Here is a 15,656-nt window from a genome sequence, read left to right on the forward strand (position 1 = left end):
TTCTTGCGACCCTGTTGACTATTTTGAATGAAACGCTTGATTGTTCGATGATCACGCTTCAGAAGCTTTGCAATTTTGAGACTGCTGCATCCCTCTGCAAGATATCTCACTATTTTTGACTTTTCTGAGCCTGTCAAGTCCTTCTTTTGACCCATTTTGCCAAAGGAAAGGACGTTGCCTAATAATTATGCACACCTGATATAGGGTGTTGATGTCATTAGACCACACCCCTTCTCATTACAGAGATGCACATCACCTAATATGCTTAATTGGTAGTAGGCTTTCGAGCCTATACAGCTTGGAGTAAGACAACATGCATGAAGAGGATGATGTGGACAAAATACTCATTTGCCTAATAATTCTGCACTCCCTGTATTGCCAATAAAGCAACACATTTATTGTACGTTTGTTTCTTACCAAAGGAAAAAATCAATAAATAAAAATCTGGATTATTTATTACTTCTTACTGATGCTCACCAGGGAAACTGAAGGACATTACTCTATATTAAAGAAAAAACTTTGGACCTTCCTACTGTTGCACGGAGGTCCGAAGGATCTGCCAGGAATGATGACCTGTTTCCTGGAGAATTGATTGGTCGGTGGGTGGTGATGTCATACCTGTTGATCTCTAATGTGGAACTGAACCTTTTGTGTGGCAGGTTAGTTCACAGCATAAGTTTCTTTGGTGATTTGTCCTGGTGAGAAGTGAACCACCTTCGTAACACAGAAACCCGGGACAACCCTGAAGTTCTCTAACACAAAGTAGTGCACGGCTCTGATGACTGCAGCTGTGTTTAATCATGGAAGACACATCAGCACAGTCCCAGAAAACACAGCAACTACATGAGAGGCGTCGACACATTTGTAGTGTAAAAGTGTTTTTCAGAGGGTCCAGAGACACAGCAAAATAATATCTATAATATCAAACTTTCATAAAACAATTCTTCATATTATACATAATGTAAGAAACACAGGAAACATCAAACAACAGCACAGTAATAAGATGTAACATAACGAGTTATAGATAAGACTTTGTTTAATCATAAGAACAGAGAATTCAGACCTACAGGTGACAGTTTAACAGTGTGTGGCTCCCTCTAGTGGATGTTGTGGAGTATTCTGTTGTCTTTGCTCCAAAGGTTTTTGTACAGAGTTTTGCTGTTTCCTGTCACTGTGGGCTGCAGAGCACAGTAGTACACAGCAGAGTCAGACAGCTGAAGCTTCTGGATCTTCAGAGGAACTGATCTGTTGCTGGAATCCAGTGTGGATGAAAATCTCTCCTTGAACTCGTCTGCTGTGTTTCCTTGATCCCCACTATAGCGACTCAGGATGAATTTGGGGCTGTTGTTTCCATCCTGTTTGTACCAGAAGAGAGAAGTACCTGTTAAACTGCTGGTGTTATAGAGACAGTCAAGTGTCACTGTGCCTCCTGCAGCAGCAGTCTCTTCTCCTTTTGCTTGCAGCACGTTGTCTTGTTGTGCTCTGCATTCTGTAAAACACCAACAAACAGTATCAGTGTGCTGTTAAAGAATCACGTCAATGTTGATATCAAAGAAACAGAGTTGTGTTCATACCGAGGCACATAGCAGCCAGCAGCACTGAGATGAACAGAGGCGTCATATCTGCAGTGTAGAGTAACTGTGAGCTACAGCAAGTATAAAGAAGCTGTGATCTCTCTGTTTAGTCTTCATCAACACTAAGTTGGTGGATTAGAAGGAGGAGCCTGATCACAGTGACAGGACTCATTCACAGCCCTGTGTTATTCCCCCTGCTGACAGCTTCACACTCAGCACGTCTTTCTGCTGCTTTCAGTGGATATTTGCTCCTATTGCAGGAAGCAGGTTTAACAGACTGAACTGTGAGTCGAGAAACAAGCACAGGATAAATAAAGAGCAGAGGCTCCGTTTTAATCCAGGAAACCGAAGAATATGAATGTGTGTCAGTGTGGATCATGATGTTCATCTTTAACAACTGAAGAAGAGAAAACAGTAGAAGAATCTTCTTGTATCTGCCAGAATGTTTCATGACTGAATTTTAACACTGGGAATTTGGAGAGTGTGGAGTCCTGATATCCGGTGTAGTGGTGCAGTGTGGGGAGAAGAATCAGTAGGAAATGAGACGTTGTTGGTCTTTGCAGGTTAAAGTGAAGCTTTGAGACTTAAAGTGACTTCAGACTGAACTTCAACAACGTGTGAAATGGATCTGATACCATCAATGATTTAAATGTCCAATCAGAACACAGAGGAGAAACTGTACCTACGACATCATCGTGAGAAAACACAAAGACGTGATTCTCATAAAAAAAATGAAGGAAAAGTTTAAACCATGCAGGAGAAAATGTGAGAATAACAAAGTAAATCTTTCAGCTGTAAAACATCATTAATGCACCAACAATGTTGGGAGTTTATTACTAGTTACTGTATTTGACTTCTGATGCTTTTTACACACATCATCACTAAATAAGGAATAAAATGTCTTCATGTCTGAACGTTCCTGCAGTTGGTTTGTGGTTGATGTGGATTTGCTGCTCATGTGAATCCTCCCACAGTGTTTCATTAGCAGCTGTAACCACAGTGACTCTGATAAAACAGGAATTAGCAGAATCCATCTGATATGAAGCTGTGCTTTGAATACCACTTCCCTCCTCTTTGAAGAGTAGTCAGATATCTGTGTTCAGGTTTTTGTACAGCCTCTTCTACACTTTGTATCACTGTGTTTGTAGAGCACAGTAGTAGAGAGCTGTGTCTGCCAGGGTTAGGGCTGCTATGGTCAGATTAGTTGATGAAGAAGCTGTTTCTGAGTCATATCGTTTATCAGGAATATACTGAGTTGTGGATCCTCTTGCTCTTTTCCAGAGTATAAACTGAGGAGCCTGAAGGTCAGAATGATGTCTGTACCAGTGAAGCTCGATATAGCTAACACTTGTCTCATAGCTACATGTGAGTTTGACAGATTGTCCTTCTGTTTCAGTGACTTCAGGTTGTTGAGGAGTGATTGAGTCTCCAGCTGTTAGTCCTGGAAAAAGAAAGAAGAAAAGTAGTGAAATGCAGTCTGTATATCTGCTTAATGCAGCAGCTTCAACTAAACTTTAATCCCTGTTCTTAAACTCACCTATAATGTGAGATAGAAGCAAAAAGAGGTGCAGCAACATGTCTTTGGAGTTATTAAAGCCAGACAGACAGCACATGAACAATGTTCTTCCACTGCAGCACAATGACCAACAAATAATGTCATTGGATGAGCACAGCTTCAGTGGGCGGGGCCAGTTTAATAGCTCAACCAATCAAACAGTTCTGTGCTTCCACAGCAGCTCTGTCTCTGTCTCTGATCTTTACTGCTTCATTTCTCTGTTGTCTTTGTCATCAGTCACACAAGAATCAGAGGTTTAACAGTGTGTGGCTCCCTCTAGTGGATGTTGTGGAGTATTCTGTTGTCTTTGCTCCAAAGGTTTTTGTACAGAGTTTTGCTGTTTCCTGTCACTGTGGGCCTCACAGCACAGTAGTACACAGCAGAGTCAGACACTGCAGCAGAGGAGATCTGAAGGTTCAGACCATTTCTGTCATCGACCATTCTGACAGAAAGTTTGGAATTTGTTGTGTTTTGTGTTCCAAAGTTAAAGGTCAGGAACTCTGGTGGTTTTCCAGGATATTGTCGATACCAGTAGAACTGATCACCTCCAGTTGCTTGTCTGGAGTATCTGTAGGACAGAGTAGCTGTGCTGCCTTCCAAACTGGACTCTTCAGCTTTGCTGGCAGTGAGTTGTTGACAGCTGACACCTAAAGAAACAGAAATCTGTAAATATTTTACAAAGAAATCGTGAATAATAATTAAAATATTAGGATGAAGTTTTTTCACATGTACCTGTTAGAATCATGATGATTAACAGAGAAGTTTCATAACAGCCCAACAACAACATGTTGGACTGAATCTTCTGTGTTGAATGTGGAGGTTTCTCTGTCTCGTCTGCTCTTCAGTCGCAGCTCAGCTCCTCCCTGAATCTGTGTCTCCTCTGGTTTTTATTTCCTGATCAAATCTTGTCACAATGAGACTTTTCTGTGTTCTAACACTCACCTATGCAGTGAGAGAAAAGTACAAACAGGTAAAGGAACATGTTTCAGGTGCTGAAGTCACACAGCAGATGAACAAAGTTCAGCAGAATGAAAAGACTAAGCAGCCTCTCTGCTGCACAGCCTTCTCCTCAATATCAGGCTGTAGTTCTGCACAGAGAGACCATCTCATTGGCTGAGTTCAGCATCAGTGGGTGGAGCCAGACAGAAACCTGTTTAGGGTCTTTATGAACAGCGAAACATCTGCTGGTGTTAAAAGAAACTAAAGAGGTGCAGTTACAAGTACAAGTACATCCAGACAGTGACTTTTACGGCTGGCTTCTCCACATCAGTGTCTGCACAAGTTTCCCGTTCAGACTGTAAAGTTTGGGGAGGAGAGGATTCCCTGGAATCATCAGTGACAGTGAATTCACTGATAACTACACAATTATTTGACAGCAGGGAAAAAAGCATATCTGAACCTGTCTTTATGTTCGGCTGTGATAGTTGTAGCAGTCAGACAGTGAGTGAGAGAGACAATCTGCTGTGTACTTAGAAGCCATTCTTTCTGCTTCTGTTCTGATTCTGAGGTAATTTGGGTTGAACCCAGGACTGTATCGGCGTTGGCTGAATAGCAGTGGTGTTCACCTTGTGGTGTCAGAACACACAGGACGCACAAATAAGGTTATTCCGTCTTTACTGTGATTCTGTAGCTTAACAGCGCAGCACAGCAGCACAGTAATGCAACCGCAGGCTTTCAGAGGATGTACAAGAACTCGTAGGTGGGGGGGCTGTTAGCTGTTAGCTAACAAGAGCAGAACATATACAAAATACTGAATATAACAAACATTTAAGTCATGAATTAAGATTCATGAGCTTTCTTCCAGTCTGACCAGAACTACAAATGGAAATTCCGATATGAAGATCTCCATGTACTACTCAGAAAACCTTACAGTCCATGACATTAATTGCCAATACACCCAACAACACAAAACAGCCAATCAACCAAAGCGGTCGCCCCATGATCGTAAGGTCAGGGGTTCGAATCCCCTGAACGGCTACCCTGAGGTACCCCTGAGCAAGGTACCATCCCCACACAGTGCTCCCCGGGCGCTGCACTGGTGTCTGCCCACTGCTTCACTGAGTGAATTTCCCCACGGGGATCAATACAAAGTGTGCAGTATTATTATTGTGTACAACATTAGCAGCATGAACTGGCCACACAGGTGAACAGGCCAATACACATTGCACTTCTACATCCACTAAATGCCTAAAAGACTAAAGCTGTCCTTTCCAGGCAGGGCTCCACGTCCACTCAGTTCTTTAGCAACGCGCACGACTCACACCGTGTGTCGACATCCCCCGCTGAGTCAGTCCGCTCAAACTCTGATCCCTGGAACATGTGTTCAATAGTGCACCTGTGCCCTCTCGCCACAAGGGGGCTCCCACACACAGTTGACAGCCTTTCCAACACAGAGGACAGATTCTGTAAAATATCGGCTGCACATGATCTTGGGTCTGATTATTGTAGGGTCTACCTCACAATATAAAGCACCTTGAGGGGACTGTTGTTGGAATTTGGTGCGATTAATAATGTTTGAACTTTTAAGGTTGTTCAACATTCGTAGTTCTGTTTTGCATTTTGGAACATTTAGTTGTTTATTATAATGCAGTCTTAAGGCTTTACATTACATATTTTGACTTTTTGTATCTGTGTTGGTAGGCAGGTTGGACTCAAATATATGATTTGTAAAGTTCATTGGAGGCGTATAGTGCTCCAGGGAGTCCAGGGAGGAAAGGAGTCCACACAACACTCTCTCAACTCAGGGTTTGTCTTACCACACACCTGGGAAGATCAAAACCAGAAGTCTACACAGAAGAAACACACAGCAAGTATCTTGAAGCATCAGAAGCAGCACAAACACTGAGCAGGAGGAGCCAGGGCTTCACTAATTCAACAGTCCAGTGAAGAATGACACAAACAACAACAAAGGAACACAAACAACAACAAAGGAACACAAACAACAACAAAGGAACACAAACAACAACAAAGGAACACAAACAACAACAAAGGAACACAGACAGAGGAGAGAGAGAAAACTAAAGTCCAGAGACAGACAGCAAACAAACCGAGAAATCAGCTGGAGACGACAGAGACCATCACATTTGGCTTTTAATTCAATGTAGGTTTAATAAGTTTTTAGATTGAGTTGAATCATTTCAGTTTAGTTTGCAATGTTTAAGAATATTTATTTTTAACTGTCATTGTCTGTTTTAGTTTTAGTCTTTATTAATTATTATTGCCTGGATGGCAAACGTCACATAAAGCCTCATAAAGCCTCATAAAGCCTCATAAAGCCTCATAAAGCACATTCTGAACGTTTTGATCAAATTCACAAATATTGAAACTACGGGGATTTCCACCGTTAATCTTTCTTTTCTTTTTTCCAAGTTCACAAAATAATTTCAGGTCTAGTTTTTATTTTTGTTTTAGTTAACCAAAAGGCTTTTCACATGCAGATTATATTAGTTCACTATAATAACCGTGATATATACACAGTAAAGGTGTTCCTCAAAAATGCACTGTAAGTGTAAGAAGTGGACACGAGTGATGACGAGCAGGTCCAGATGCTTCTAAACACGGAAAGAAAGAAAGGAACATTTTGGCTTCATCTCAGGAGAAAGTAGCGCTGACTGAACTGGTTGTTGCTACTGCAGTGGTCTGAATGCTCCCATCTGTTAATCTACAGCAAAAATCATGACATTTCAAACGTGATCCAAATAAATTAGTTAATCCTGTGAAATTACACTGTCAGAGTGAAGGGCTGCATTAAAATAGGTGACTCTGAAAAATATTTGTAACACAAAGTATTTGCAGTAATGTTGTTCACCTGGTTCAGAGTTTAATTTGTTCCCTTTCCGATCGTGTCCTCTCGTGTCAGCTCCCCTAGTTAAAGGTTCTGACGTCCTGACGGTTGCTGGTCTAGTTTTACCTTCTGTCTCATTGCTTCTGATGATCCTCACCTGCGTCTTGTTACACTCTTGTTTCTCCTGATGCCTCTGACCCTCGGGTGTTTAAATAGTGCTGTTTATTCCTCAGTGTCTGTGTCAGTCTATGTTGACCTACCATCATGTGTTCCCTGGTTGACTGGAGATGAGTTTTCTGGAGTTCGTCTGTTGCTGCCTTCTTAGTCAGCAGTCTTATTGCACCGGTCACCCAGGTCACCACCATCACCGCTGCCACCCAGCATTCAAGCTGTGACGCTGGTGCCCAGCTTGTAAGAGCTCCTGTTATTCGGCATTCCAGACAGTTCCATGAATGAACCAGCTTCATCATTGGTGTGGTTGTGGTGGGAGGATGAGGAGCCATGCTCCCTCTTCCAGGAGGAAGAGTGTTCTTGTCACCGGTTCTCCCCGTGGTTCAGTCCAGATGAAGCCAGTGAATGTTGTGCCTGTTTACCCAGACTAGCTCAGTTAGGCACAACGAGAGCAGGCAAACCCTGAGAGTTTCCTGACCCCAGGCAACCAGCGCAGTGTCCGCAGCCTATCAATAAACACTGTTCCAGGTTTATGTAGACGACTTAGCTGCTGCTCCTCTCATTCAGTATTATTAAAGTGAAATTCTGTAGTCTGCATTTCATGTTGTGCAGCCTCATTTAACTACAGTTGGTGCTACAAGTTGTTGTATAAACTTCCTGAGATTAAAACCACTCGTGGCTCTGATCATGTTAATGACTATTACATATCTGGACTTCATATGATTGCTGGGTTTCTCTCTGCGTGTATTATTGTAGGGTCGACCTTACAATATAAAGCACCTTGAGGCGGCTGTTGTTGTGATTTGGTGCTGTGTAAATAAAGTTGAATTCAATTTAAACATCATGATGAATTTCTCATCTAAAGCTCTCATTGAAAGTCTCCAGGTGAGGAAAAACGTGGTTGTTGTATCAGTGACTTTAAAATACTCGAAGCAGAAGAAACACACTTCACACAAAGCACATCAGTAAAGAAAACTGAAGATCAATATATATTTAGTCTCTATCACACAAAGAACATTGTTCAAGCAGGAATTTCTCTTTCTGATCAGCAGTGCAAAATATTTTCTCAGCCCCATGTCAGAAGAGCTTTGGTGCAGAGGTCAGCACCGTCACCTCACAGCAACAAAGTCCCGAGTCCAGCTTCACCTTCATGTGTGGAGTTTGTATGTTCTCAGCTTGTTTGTTTGGATTCTCTCTGGGTGCTCCAGCTTCCTCTCACAGTCCAAAGACATGCAGTTAGTGGAATGAAGTTAATGTCAGCCCTGTCTCAGATTGGTGACCTGTCCAGCTTGGACCCTGGCTCACACTCTACGGTTGCTGGAAGCTTCAATCTTCAACGGATTGAAATTAAGAAGGAATCATTTAGAGGAGTTTAAAACATTAAATCATTGAATCCATGAATCTGAAAGTGTTTTTGAGTGCAAGATGCAGACTGAAAGGTCTATTTAGCAGTGCTTCTCAGAGTTTTATACTGAACTAAGCACAGACTGACTGAAGAATTATGAAACCAAGCTTCAAATCCAGGATAGAGGTTGTTTGCTGTGCCGGCAGGACGGTCCACATACACTGCTACTCTGTTGGAGGAGAGCAGTGCACATGGACCGGCTTCATTATTCTCACTGAAGAATTATGAGACCAGACTCCAAATCCAGGATACAGAGGTTCAGTGAATGTGGTGTTGAAGGTGTGGAGGTGGATCAGAGAGTCCAAGAAGATATTGTAGAAGGACAGCGTGCCGGCAGGATGGTCCACATACACTGCTACTCTGTTGGAGACAACGTCTTTGGGGATGAAGGTTTCTGTGTTATTGTGCAAGACAGAGTAAGAGTAAGAGCAGTCCAGGCTCCAGGACTGACTGTTCAGTCCAAACAAGCAGTCATCACTGTGTCCTCTCCGTTTGATTCCTTTGTAGCTCACTGCTATAGAAACATATCCACTCCACTCAACCTCCCAGTAACAAGGACCAGTCAGCCCGTCTGTGCACAGCAGCTGAGGGCGGTCAAATCTCTCTGGATGATCAGGATATGGCTGCTGTGCATTCAAACGCATCACCTCTCTGTTGCTGTCAGACAGCTGGATCCATTTGTATACTGTGTTTGGGTCGATTGTGAGTTGATAGGAATCTGATAGAGAGAACAAATAAATCCAGCTGCAGTTATTGATCGATCATCTATTCGTTGATCGGCTCTTTGATGGTGACTCCTGATATCAGAGATATGAATGAGCGACACAGTAGTTTAAAGACGGTTGGATTTGTTTCCAAGAATCATCATAAAATCAAACGTACACTTCTTCAGATCCGAGCTCACCCGTCGGACGCCATCAGGCTCCACCCTGCAGGGAGAGGAGGGGTGAAACCAGCACAGTCGTTGGCAACATGCTAACATGGACATCATCACTCATACTGTCACAGAGGGAAGACTTCATGTAGCTCTTACATCTGCATAAAACAAACAGGCTGAGTGAAGGGATCTGTTCATACCTGTTTAGAGACTCCTTTCCTGCAGACCACTGCTTCACTTCTTCAGGTGCATCTTGAATCAGAATTGCTCTTTTAAAATCAAATATTACAATTTTCACAACACCTACATGTTTTGTTTTTTTGAATGAAACAGAACAAAAGTAGGAAGTCAAAGTGTTTTTTCCTCATATATCAGTTGAGTGAAAGCAGTAAAGCCACCAAGAGACTTTGATGTGCTGACATTCGTCCTCTGCTTGTCATGGTCATTTTTAGTCTACATAAACTACTGAAGAAGATTGATGGATTCGACGCATCCATCAGAATATAAATATGTGTGCATGTTAGATAGAAAGCTCTTATATAGAAAAGGTGAATGAGGCACGTTGTGTTGAGTTAAATAAGAACCAGTCCATTTACCGTTTATTCGATCTAAGCAGCTTTGGAAGACGGCGACTGGACCTCATGAAGCTTTTTGAAGAGGTTTCTCCTTTGGTGTTTAAACTCTAGTGGGAGTTGTCCACTTAAGAGGATCATTGGCACACTATTGATCATGTGCCTCATCACAAGATCCAAGTTATAAAAAAAGGTGTGGGTCATTATCAGCAGAGCTTTTGGATGAAACTATGGTGAAACCTTGCCTCACTCTATCATGTGACCCATTGAGACGCAAGATGTGAGTAGGGGTTGAGGTGCCTGGGAAGACTCAACATAACTGGAGCACGGATGGTACAGTTGTTGACAGCTGGTGTGTCGATCAGGTGAACTTCACAAACACAATGAAACACAAACACAATGAAACACTGTGAGCCATGCACCGGCTTCCTCAGAGCCTGGACCTCAATATTGAAGCCCTGTGGGATCATGAGGACTCTCATATGGACTGATGCCACACAGAACTGTCCACGGGGAAATTACAGTTTTTCTCAGTCGCTTTGGTGCGTTCCTCAGAACACCATTAACATTTGCACAGCAGTTAGTGCATTTCCCAAAACAATTAGTGCAAACTGCAAAACCTAGTGGATAGCCTGCAAAAGCACGTCACATGCACAGAATTGATTATCCATACCTCAAAAGCAAGTATCCATGTCAATGAAACTGTCAGTGCCATCAAAATGAAAAGTCTTGACACCATCTTTATGAACAAGATAGTCAAATGGCATTGTCATGTTTCCACTATGACAGTTTATAATTTCAGTGTTTCCCATTGCAAAAACAATTGGTGACACCTGAAAATGCTGACGACAGCACTATGGCCTACCTGTACAGCCATCTGAAATGTGCAGTAAAGTCACTGTAGATGTTATGGGAGTCTTGGGAGTAACTGAGACACTGAATACGTACGTTTCACATTTCCATTGTGTAGAAGTGTTTGTAATCCTACAGAAGTGTGCAAAAGAAAAATATGCTACAGTCACCTGTTCACTGTAGAATACATGTAAACATAAAATCACCCATTTGGTAGAGCTGTGCACTAATGTGAACAATAAACAGCACATGTAACAGTACAGTAAATCATTCTGGCACATCCAGACGTTCCTGTCTGTCTGGCCACATATTTTCATCTACATCACAACAGATGTTATCCCTCGCAATGCAGCGAGGAAAGTATCTCCTGGAGTGGCGAATCCATCCTCTGCAGGACCCTGCTGTGATGTCGTCACATGCTGCATCCATGGCTGCTAGCAGGGCCATTTGCTCATGTGGATTTCATTTGTCTTGAGTACTCTGTCAATTGTTGAAATTGGAACAGATTCAATATTGCCAAATACCGTGTAATTCTCTATGACAGCGCTTTGTATTTCTCTCAGCTTTATTGCATTGTTTGCAATGACCATTGCACAAATGGCTTCTTCTTGCTGTGGGGTAAAAAGGGGCCCTCTTCCGCCTCCGCGAGGTTGTCTTACAATCCTATGTGGTGCAGAGTGAACTTTTTGTGAAATTGCAAATACAGTACAGTAACATGTGATGTGTCTGAGATGGCACAGTACAGTACAGTGTATTACTGTTTGCATACCTGTTTTCCTACGGAATGTTTGAATGATTGAACTGACAGTAGTTCTTCCAATATTGGGTTGCACCCTTCGACCAGCCTCCTCCATGGTGAGGCTGTGATTGACAACATGGTCCACAATTGTAGCCCTTATTTCATTGGGAATCCGCCTATATCTGCCTCTTCTCCCTCTTCCCCTTCCCCTTCCTCCCCGCATCTTCACCCCTCTTCCACGGTGCTGATCTTCCATTTTGTGTCACAGAAGTGTAGAAATGGTACACACTAGCTCCTGCGCAGTTTATATATGCTTGCCAATTGGGGATTCACAGGATTCATCCATAATTGACAGTGAACAAGTTGTTTGTCATTGGTTACAACTAAACTTTCACACGCCTCCTCATGAGTGACAGCTGTAATTCACCCGAGATCAATTGTTCAATTTCGGAGACATTTCCAGGAACAATGATACAGAAAGGTATAGGATTTGCTTGACAGATGGCCAATATTTGGCATGTGATAACTAGTTCAACAATTTTGTGTGTGATGACTCAAGCAATGGATGTATGACTATTAGTTTTATTGGGAACGACTATTCAGCATCCATAGGTATGATTACTTTTGACTGACATGACATAAGCAAATGGAAATGTCAGAAAGCAGCAGGGAAATGTATGGAAGCAACTGATTCATGTCCAAAATCATTTGCAGTTTGTTCAGAGAGAGGAGAAATTGCTACTATGATGTGCACAAATGACTGAGTGTTGTGGAGGTTGAACTAATAGTTATGAGAATTTCAATTCTGATCTGAGAAACGCACCAAAGCGACTGAGAAAAACTGTAATGTTGTGGGATGCTTTTCTGTTTTGTTCATCATCATCATCATCATTGCTCTTTAGTTCCATCAGTCGCTCATCGATGTGAATAAACCAGACTGAACATTTCATGCAGTCTCATGTGTCCTGTCATCCCAAAACAACACAATATCTTAAAGTCACATCAAAAACCTGTAACACTCACTTTGAAACACGTAGAAGCGCTTTGTCAGAGTGTCTCTCTCTTTGGTTGGCATCTGCTCAGATGGGAATTCTTCAAAGCTTTGCATGACCTGTTGGTTAGACTGCACTTAACATGATTCCACACACAGATAGATAGATAGATAGATAGATAGATAGATAGATAGATAGATAGATAGATAGATAGATAGATAGATAGATAGATAGATAGATAGATAGATAGATAGATAGATAGATAGATAGATAGATAGATAGATAGATAGATAGATAGATAGATAGATAGATAGATAGATAGATAGATAGATAGATAGATAGATATGTATTTGTGTATTCCATATATTCCACTTGCCAAACTTACCGTTCTGAATATTTCCTCAATGTCATCTCTAAGGCAGTGCTTTTTGACAGCCTCACAGATGTGTTGGATGAAGGCAGAACCGTATGTTTCATGAGTGTATGAACCTGTGTCTGCAAGCAAACAGAACCAGATCATATCTGTAGTTAGGCGGTGTTTGATTGTTCTAAATGTTACTTATTGGAGGGTGGTGCACTTACAAGTGGTGCTGGAATGAAAAATGATGAAATCCTTTTCATTGTGTGTCCGAGGACCTTTGACAGAGTTCACTGACAGAGATTCGATGTCGTCTGTGGGCACAAATTGTGTCCTATCAAGTAAATCCACCGATTCCTTCCCCACTGAAACAAACACACAGACTTACTGAAACGTGTCGATCTTTTACCTTTTCAAATGAACAAATATTAACAGTAAATTCATTGAAGATTCATTCATGCTGTTTGTTGGGTGTGTGAGGACAGATGAGAATCACCTCCTCTGCAGGCGTGAATAATGACGATCTTTGGTTTGTCCTTCAGTGCAGGACAGTTCTTTGAGTTTAAGTGCTGAAAGATTTGGTCAATTTCAAACTCCTCAGTTCCCGTGCCTCCATAACACACCAAAGTCACAAACACACTGTCTGTGAGGGCCAGTTTTGGGTGTTCAGAAAATTCTTTCAGAGGTTTATCGATCATCTGTGAGAAGAAATCCGTCACTGGATCATTTAACCAGTTTGTAAAACTGGGTGCAAGTGAAGAAACCTTTTCTGCTTTTAAAAGTTACCTTTGCAGTGATGTCCCCACATCTCACTACCTCATATCCAAGAGTTTGAAGTAGACTTTGCATGACTTTCTCATCTTTCGCAGCTCTACATTTGTATAAACTTGTATTAAACGTTTCAATGTTGATCAGCAGGGCGATGCGATTTGACTGTGATTGTTGAGTCACTGGGTAAATCTGAGAGACCAAACAGAAACTCTTCAGATTATTTTAACACAAGCTGATTTTTTTATGCAGTCATTTGCAGTAATTATTATTATTATTGGTTTGGAAGTTACTACAAGAGGCTAAGATCAAACAATCAACATATCTCATATGAATCATACAGTAACATACTTTTTTACCCTGTCTGTCTGTCCACGTCTCCATCTCTGACCTAGAAAGAAATCAGAGGACATGTTGAGCTGGAGGGACAGAATGTGTCACATCACATCAGCTCTTGGGATTTTCACTGTGCATCACATCATCTCTGCTTCTTGTGGATTATTCAGGACTGATTTTTAAAAATATTAATGAGAAAATGTATTGCTGATACTGATTAATAGATAATAAGACTTGAGCCTAATAAACCTGAAGACTATTGAATGTAGATACACGGGATCCTAATCAGGCATCAAAGTGAGATTTGGCAGGTGGGGAAACTCTAAGCCCAGGTGCAGTGGGGCAGCGTGGGCGACTTGGAAATGAGACCCTGTACTGGAAGCTCCACTCAGGTTTTCTTTGTATCCAGGTTGTGATCAGCTGAAGCTGCTCTTTGTGGATTTAGCCGACCGAATTCAGATGTTACATATTTCCAGCTTCCAGCCACTACGAAAACCCAAAAAACCTAGAATTTGGTGAATTAACTCAAACAGCACCTTACAGTTAAACAATCTCTGATTAAATGTATGCAAACAGCTCAGCTACTCTTCACCAGTCCAAGTTTACCCCTCTCAGCTTTACCACAGTACTGCAAACTTAACACTTTCACTGACATAAAATCTGAATAATGTCATTTCTGTCCCAAGATGTTTCACAATAAGAAAACAAAATAATCATGTTCCTCTCATGTCTTCTTTCTTTGCAACATCCTCCATCTCTGATGTGACAGATGAAAGAAAAACCTTCTTCAAAGTAAAACAGAAACAACATCTGCTGCTGCTGCTAAGACAAATGAGAAATGAAGAATCAGAGACTTACAGCAGAGATGCTGAGTCCTGGTTGTCCTCTGATTAAAGAGCTCAGACTGCTCAGAAAAGAAGGACTCAACTGTACCTGCACTGGAAACACCTGCTGACTGACTGGATGCTTTTTTATACTGAGCTGGAATCTAGTTAGAATTGTTCTTCTTCATGATAACGTGAAGGCTGAGTTCTTTGGACCAAACTGGTTTTGCTTTGGCTGTTTGGGAGGTTTCCAGTTTCCTGAAAAGAAACTCACCGAACTGGTTTCACAATATGCCAGAACAAACACAGGAATGAGGCTCGCTTTCCTTTACACAGGTGATACGTTTGCTTCTTCACCGATTAACTCATGGACATGTTTAGAGATAATTCAGGAACTACTTGATGTAATGTTCCTCCACGAATCTCCACCTTATCATGGTGGAGGGATATGGTGCCAAATGATACCAGGAGCTCTGTTTTCAATGGTAATTTGCCCCTGGCAGGGTCCCTATATGCACACTGGTCCTGAGAGAGGGGTAAGACTAAGAATGAATCAGAAGACATCCATGCTGCATTGACCAGTGGACCATGTCTGGGTACGTGGGATGGGGTTTCTGAGGCTCTAAGCTGGACCAGGCCCAGGGGAGGGGCTCCACAGAGAGTGTGGGTTAGGTGGCAGCCAAAGTTGGAGGCCCTGGCGATAACCAGGGTGGATACATCTGTTTCCCCCAGCTTGATGCCTTTATGTTGGGATTTTTGCTGGTGGACAGGAGAGTTGCATCCCTGGAACGGGTTCTGGCTATTTGCACTTTTGCACCAAACCTGGGCTTGTGTTTGGTTGTTGGATGG

At 42.0% G+C, this 15,656-nt stretch overlaps 1 protein-coding gene, 1 long non-coding RNA gene and 1 gene segment (V, D, J or C); all 3 read right to left on the bottom strand.

The window, feature by feature from the left end:
• Window positions 1-660: 660 nt before the first annotated feature.
• Window positions 661-1,620, bottom strand: LOC147307570 (T cell receptor alpha variable 19-like). The segment is given in 3 exon segments: window positions 661-788; window positions 1,190-1,489; window positions 1,575-1,620. Coding segments are annotated over 3 exon segments (474 nt in total).
• A 2,020-nt stretch (window positions 1,621-3,640) lies between these two features.
• LOC147307571 (uncharacterized) lies at window positions 3,641-7,044 on the bottom strand. Its single transcript, XR_015126037.1, has 3 exons — window positions 6,938-7,044; window positions 3,862-4,071; window positions 3,641-3,776 (listed from the first exon to the last, which is right to left on the bottom strand). It is a non-coding gene; the product is annotated as an uncharacterized LOC147307571 (long non-coding RNA).
• A 1,340-nt stretch (window positions 7,045-8,384) lies between these two features.
• On the bottom strand, window positions 8,385-14,031 carry LOC147307572 (caspase-1-like). Its single transcript, XM_086271821.1, has 9 exons — window positions 13,999-14,031; window positions 13,666-13,839; window positions 13,376-13,577; window positions 13,104-13,244; window positions 12,907-13,016; window positions 12,553-12,640; window positions 9,567-9,618; window positions 9,372-9,418; window positions 8,385-9,207 (listed from the first exon to the last, which is right to left on the bottom strand). Exons 1-9 carry the CDS (start codon window positions 14,029-14,031, stop codon window positions 8,654-8,656), a joined length of 1,401 nt encoding a protein of 466 aa, XP_086127947.1. The 3' UTR covers window positions 8,385-8,653.
• Between the last annotated feature and the right edge of the window lie 1,625 nt (window positions 14,032-15,656).

This window comes from Aulonocara sp. 'chitande type north' Nkhata Bay, linkage group LG18 (assembly GCF_057382095.1).
Source record: "Aulonocara sp. 'chitande type north' Nkhata Bay isolate Kocher_YH1m ecotype deep benthic linkage group LG18, A_spYH_male_GT1.1, whole genome shotgun sequence".
NCBI lineage: Eukaryota > Metazoa > Chordata > Actinopteri > Cichliformes > Cichlidae > Aulonocara > Aulonocara sp. 'chitande type north' Nkhata Bay.

Coding starts and splice junctions, on each gene's coding strand:
- LOC147307572 (XM_086271821.1), bottom strand. CDS start 14,031: ATGGAGACGTGGACAGACAGACAGGGTAAAAAA. Junction 13,840..13,998: donor CAGACAGACAGGGTAAAAAA/GTATGTTACTGT, acceptor TTGGTCTCTCAG/ATTTACCCAGTGACTCAACA. Junction 9,619..12,552: donor GCGCTTCTACGTGTTTCAAA/GTGAGTGTTACA, acceptor TTCTGATTCAAG/ATGCACCTGAAGAAGTGAAG.